A 6,799-nucleotide genomic window follows, 5' to 3' on the forward strand; every position below is an offset into this window, starting at 1 on the left:
ACGTGACATGCCGGCAACCTTTATTAAAAACACTATAGCGGAATTGTGCCTGGTCGTCTATAGTTACCACAGCCACAAAGTTTAAACCCCGCTCATTTCTACAATTTATTTTCTTAATATGTTATTTTAAATCTAACCTTAACCACACTGCTAACTTTATGCCTACCCCTAACCTTAAATTGAGTCCAAAAAGCTCAATAAAAATGCATGAAAATTCAATAGGCAATTTAGAATTTGTGGCTGCGGTAACTAGTGAAAACTGTTGTGCCTGTTTACACACGTATCTGCCCGCATTGGCTAGAATGGTCCCGTCTGATGTTGCCTTCCATTTGTTAAGACATTTATTTTCATTTTTAGAGCCGTTATTAATGGCTAATCTGTGTTGACAATCCTCGGCCACTTATCCGTTTCCGGGTCACGAGTGAGGTTGATTGCAGTGAGTGCTCGTGTTGTGACAGCAACTTCGTGTTTGAAATGGCCCTGTTCTGCAGAACCGCAGCACTGCTATTGAAGCCAGGAGCTCTCTCCTCAACTCTCTCTATCGCTCGTCAGTACAGTGCAGGTAAAAGGTTACTGTTAATGTCATTTTTAGAAAAGCAGTGCTTTTTTTGTCATGGATGTCATGGACAATGTCATGGAGCTAGTTAACGTTACGTCATTACATGTGCGACGCTTGATGTTTTGCCGATGGATCCGAGAGACGTCCCTGGTTGAGGTTAAAGGGATATTTCACGATATACTTCCCCGAGTCATATGCACTCGTGGATACCTGGTTTATGCCTCTGCGTGCAATTTGAAGGAAGTTGCTATTTAGTGCAAGCACTACTGCTAAATAGCGTTAGCTCAATGACTACGCAAATGGTCGTTAGCATTGTCTTGCAAAACGACCTCTAACTTCCTTCATACTGCACACAGAGACATACAAATGGCATCCACGGGTTCTTCTGCCTTCGGGGAAGTAGATAAAGGGCATCCTTGCCAAAATCCCGATGTATACCTTTTTGAGTTTACGGTTTAGGGTAGGGACATCCCTTTGCATATTGGCAGAGGAAGAGGCGCCCTAAAATCTGCCAGCGTGAGATAAATCCTCTTTTATATATAGGTGTCTACGAGAGAGTGTCGAATTAGGTGATGTTCATTTGATCGAATAGAAATGTCGTAATGTACTGATCTAAGTGGATGCACTTGGCTTTCCTGTCTCCGATCTAACTGCCTACCAAATCTGACTGAGAGTCTTGCGGATAGATGCACACGTCGAGGAGTGGCTTAATGTAAGCACACCCCAAGTCGGGTACTCCAGTTATTCCCATGTAATTAGCCTAATTGTGGCGTCGTCCTAAACAAACTACTGATACATTTTGTCGTTTCATTAAACGTTTTCGGCAGCCTCACGTGTCGCTGTAAGCATACTTCGCTGTCACAACAACAAATGATTTGCATGATACTTATTCTGCCACTAATTTGTTTCACGATCAGCTAACACTGTCTGTAAAGCTGCCGCATTATATTTCCGTCACTGTTTGTTTACCCCCAGTTTTAGTTCATCTCGATCTATTCGGTAGTCTTGGTTATGGATATGTCGTAACTACTTCCAGTCTTTGCATGCCCTTGAACTGTCTACACTACACAATTTTGGCATTGATTTAGCTGTCCCAGACAAGTTTTTTTTTAGATCAAAGACTAAATGAGTGATGGAGCCCCAGCCGTCACTAATGCTCGTTTAATGTGAGCCCTTTAGAGACTCAATCTGAGGGCTACCCATCCGGTCCCAGATGTACTGATAATTTCAGACATACTTGATTGTAGTCAGCCTGGAACACCACCTTGGTCACGTTGAATGAATAATCCTCTTATTTTATTGTGTGTGTGTGTGTGTTAGGTGGTCAGTATGAGTACATCCTGGTGGAGAAGCGTGGAGAGAATCAGGATGTAGGCTACATCCAGTTGAACCGCCCCAAGGCTCTGAACGCTCTGTGTGACGGTCTGATGCTGGAGTTGGGAAAAGCGCTGGATGCATTCGAGGCTGATGGAACAGTGGGCGCCATCGTCCTTACTGGCAGCGACAGGGCCTTCGCAGGTGAGGGATGTGTGTGTGAACGAGAGAGAGCGGGAGATAAGTGTGTGCACACGCATCTTGTGTCTTACACCTGAAAACTGTGTGTGTCTCAGCTGGGGCTGACATTAAGGAGATGCAGAATCGTACCTTCCAGGAGTGTTATGCCGGGAACTTCCTAGCTCACTGGAACAGAGTCTCTACCACTAGGAAACCAGTCATCGCTGCTGTCAACGGGTTCGCTGTGAGTACACACACCTCAGTCAACAGGTAGTCTGTTATAATAGTATACACTAGAGGTCTTCACGGGTCCAGACATTTGGAATGGACCGGTGGCTTCGCCACCCGGACCCGATATGCATAAATACATTAATTTGAAGTGGAGTCCCGTTCAGAATGGACTAGAGGGCATTCATACCCATTTCAAAAAGTCCAGTGGAAAAACGGACCCAAACAGGCCTGTGGCCGTTCGGATCCAAGAGACAAGTTCAGATCCGAGAGATGAAAGTGAAAAAGAAACCTCTGACCTGGCACCATCAATAATGGTCCTTCTGTAGCTCAGTTGGTAGAGCATGGCGCTTGTAACGCCAGGGTAGTGGGTTCGATCCCCGGGACCACCCATACGTAGAATGTATGCACACATGACTGTAAGTCGCTTTGGATAAAAGCGTCTGCTAAATGGCATTTATTATTATTATTATTATTAATAAACGAGCGATATTGACCAAATTAGCCACAGTAAGGCCTAAGTGTCCTTAAAAACAGCCTATAAAAAAACATTTGATGTGTTGCATATTCAAAACGTTATAGCCTATTGTTTTATTGTTTTATTGGTTTTTACATTCCTAAACAGTGATTGTCCACTTCCAGGTTCAGCTGTCAGAGATTTGAGAGCAGAATGAATCAGGGCATTGCATGATATTAATTGGCCTATTTTTAAAAAATGAATATAAAGGAAGAGAAGCGAAAGAGGGATTCCAGCGGCATGTTCCCCATACTGTCATGCATTTCTTTATCTTTGCCAGATAGGCTACTACTGCTGTTTAGATATACTGTAGGCTTACAGGAGGCTAATTCGTACATTTTCGATCAGATAATCTCTTTTGAAAGATAAACAAACATATTGTTAGATTATAGAAGTACTGGTAGGCCTAAAACATTCTTCCTCTCCTCAAGTTCAACTGTCAGGGGTCCGAGGGAGACGGACTCCCTTCTCCACACCACACCAAACCTTCATAAAAGTTTCTAAACTAACCCAGCGGTTCTTTGGGCTAGTATCCGAATGGTCAGTAATTCGAATGCCCGAGTCAACGAGGTGAAAAATCTGTCTATGCTCTTACTGCTATGGGTGACCCTGTAAAACTAGACATTTCACTGCACCTATTCGATGTATGTGACGAAGCATATTCTTCTAATATCAAAAGTAAGTAAAGCCATTGTTTAAGGAAAATATTCGATGCCCATTTATTATATTGTGGCAAACTCATTACAGTTGGAACTTAAAGGGGAACTTCACCCTGGGGGAATCTGGGCTTGTTTTCATCATGTCCAAGGCATTTCTAAGACTGTAAGATGTTGCGCACATAATTGCCCAGGAGGAAGGCAGGTCTGGGCTTCGTGCGCTGAATGATACACCCTATGACTGCTTCCAGTGTATTGATGGGGGTGAGATCTAAATATGCATTTAGCCCTGCTTTGTGGCATTTCCCGAAGGCTCCATGTTATACTGATCACACTATACGTTATTGTGCATGTAGATATGGTTCTCCTTGTTTGATAGAGCCATTGGATGTCTTTCAGCAATGTTCTTATTGGTGGATTCATTGATAAATAAATAAAAATTCCAGCGCAATGCCAAGCATCGGCTGGAGTGGTGTTAAGCTCGCCGCTATTGGACTGGATCTGTGGAAACACGTTCTCTGGAGTGATGTTTCACCAACTGGCAGCCCGACGGGCGAAGCTGGGTTTGGCGGATGCTGGGAGAATGCTCCCTGTCCCAAAGCATAGTGCCAACTGTAAAGTTTGGTGGAGGAGGAATAATGGTCTGGGGCTGTTTTTCATAGGTCAAGCTAGGCCCCTTAGATCCAGCGAAGGGAAATCTTAACACTACGACATACAATGACATTATATAACATATTTAACTTCTTTATCATTTTCCCCTAACCCTACCACCCCTCCCCTAATTGGAATAAACTAATGGACAACAAACAATACTTCCATTTCCAGGTTTCACATACTGCATACATTTCACGGACAGTATATTTTACATTTCATAATCATTTTTTTTGTTTTTAGTCCCAGCCTTCGGTTACCCTGTCCTTGCTTTTACTGTCAGTACCACAATCGTCTCAGAAATCTCAGACCTAGGGCAACACCACTGTCGGAATTTCTTGGCCACTTCTAATGGGGATATTTTATGGGGGGGTGGTTGCTCTTCAGACAGAGAACTCCGAAACAATCACAATTTTGGGTAGGAGGGGGTTAAAAATAATCCCCTCGGAAACATGACGGAGGTAGACACAAGCGTAAGCTTGAAACGCAAACGTCAATGGTGCGAACAAACTACTTACTTTGCAAAATACACTAATTGAAAATATCCCCTGCGAGCTCCATCTAGCTACAGTAGCTACCAGAAATATTTACGGCAGGACTTCAATGGATAGAGCTCTGGACGGATTTTCGGCGCACGTCCCAACTCCGCCCTTTCCTCTTTGCCAAACTTACTTTATACAGGCAGACATGTATGCTGAAACATTGGCACATTGTGGAGGTAGTCTGTATAGCGAGACCACAAGGAAAAGTTTGGTTTTGTGTGTGTGTGTGTGTGTGTGTTAACGGTGTGTGGGTTAACATTATTTCTGTGTGTGCCTCTCTCTCGCTCTATGTATTTTTCTCTAGTTGGGGGGAGGCTGTGAGCTTGCTATGATGTGTGACATCATCTTTGCTGGAGAGAAGGCTCAGTTTGGACAGCCTGAGATCCTTTTGGGAACAATCCCAGGTACCACTAATCCCTGATCTATGTGGATTGAAAATAGTTAAGTCTGTCTGTTGGTCTGTAGATTAACTGTACTCTGTGTGTAGGTGCTGGTGGTACTCAGAGACTGACAAGGGCAGTGGGGAAATCTCTCGCCATGGAGATGGTACTGACTGGAGAAAGGATCACAGCACAGGAGGCTAAGCAGTCAGGTATCACACACACAAACCTCACATTATACATGCAAAGGAGAGTACACAGTCAGGTAACTCGCAGACACACACACACACAGGAGGCTAAACAGTCAGATAACACACACAATCCTCACATTATACACACAATTACCATGCTCTCTTAGGTCTGGTGAGTAAGATCTGTCCAGTAGACCAATTGGTGTCAGAAGCTATTAAATGTGGGGAGAAGATCGCTGCCAACTCCAAGATCGTGTCTGCCATGGCTAAAGAGGCCGTCAACGCAGGTTAGAGAGCTGGTCTGATTTTTACATATTTAATAAACCCTTCTCTGACCCTACAATGATGTGAGATGTTTAGATATTTCATGTTTTGTGAACTTGATTTAATTCATACATTTACATGTTTGTTCTTTTTTTTATTTTTCTCCTTCCCTAGTCTTTTATTGCTTCAGTTGTATTAATTAATGCAAGATCTAACATGTGTGTTGGTGTGTAGCCTACGAGCTGACGCTGGCTGAAGGGAATCGTCTGGAAAAGAGATTATTTCACTCTACCTTTGCCACGGTCAGTCAATCTACTGATGTTCTCTTATTCAGATCAACTGTTTTCTTAGGAAGCGCCTTTTGGCATACATGCCACGATTTCTCAGGTGTGTTCTGTGTGTACTCACTGACATTGTGTTTCCTACAACAGGAGGATCGTAAGGAGGGCATGACCGCATTTGTGGAAAAGAGAAAGGCCAATTTCAAGGACCAGTAAGAGGAGCAAACACAAAACCCAACAGACCAGGATGTGAATCTCCGATCCAAGGGTTCCTGAAGGCTGTGTCCTGACTTGATATCTTGACTCATGACTGATGTTGGCTTAGATGAGATTTAAGTAATCTAAACTGGAGATTATTGTGAAAATCAGACTTTTACATGTCGACCTTAAATGAGGAATTAGCCCTGAATGACACCCAGACAGACAATTTAACAGATTCTCTTATCCAGAGTGATTTACTTGCCTTATCACGGTTTTATACCCTGTATGCAAACTGTGTTGTATGTGTGCAGTACAGTAATAGTGTGTTTGTATGAAAGCTGTTTTAGGTCATCGTCCATCATGGAATAACAAATATCTTTTTGGGTGTAAATGGCAGAGGCCAAGCGATATCAGTCACAACCGCTAACACACACTTAACACAGCCTTTTCACTGTCCAACAGAATCTCACATTTTCTAGAAAATTAATTTGTCCTGTGTACATTGTGCAAATAAAGCCGTAGCAAGGAATGTATCTGTCTATTTGAGTTATTCCATCGGTCACATTGTAGGCATTAAGAAAAATAAAGTGAAAAATTCCTGTGTAAGATGCATTTTCAGTGGAGATCCATTTAGCAAGCTTTTTAGTCCAGCGGTAGGTTTAATCTAGGTCCAGGAAACCAGCTCACAATGATCAGGTTTAATGTAACAATACCTTCATCTGTGTTTGGTGATAGACAGCTGTTTAGTTTGATGAAATGTCTATTGGGAAATGACCACTAAAGTTAATAGATGGACGTGATGATATGATCTGTTTTTCGTTTCGTTGAGCTGTTT

General features: G+C 42.9%; 1 protein-coding gene across 1 annotated transcript; it reads left to right on the top strand.

Annotated features, from left to right (window-relative positions):
* The first annotated feature begins 393 nt into the window (after positions 1 to 393).
* Positions 394 to 6,493, top strand: echs1 (enoyl CoA hydratase, short chain, 1, mitochondrial). The gene is made up of 8 exons (XM_046359112.1): positions 394 to 562; positions 1,880 to 2,077; positions 2,170 to 2,297; positions 4,952 to 5,051; positions 5,135 to 5,239; positions 5,386 to 5,505; positions 5,717 to 5,784; positions 5,914 to 6,493. Exons 1-8 carry the CDS (start codon positions 475 to 477, stop codon positions 5,977 to 5,979), a joined length of 873 nt encoding a protein of 290 aa, XP_046215068.1. The 5' UTR covers positions 394 to 474; the 3' UTR covers positions 5,980 to 6,493.
* Positions 6,494 to 6,799: the final 306 nt, after the last annotated feature.

The sequence above is a fragment of the Oncorhynchus gorbuscha genome, linkage group LG08, assembly GCF_021184085.1.
Source record: "Oncorhynchus gorbuscha isolate QuinsamMale2020 ecotype Even-year linkage group LG08, OgorEven_v1.0, whole genome shotgun sequence".
NCBI lineage: Eukaryota > Metazoa > Chordata > Actinopteri > Salmoniformes > Salmonidae > Oncorhynchus > Oncorhynchus gorbuscha.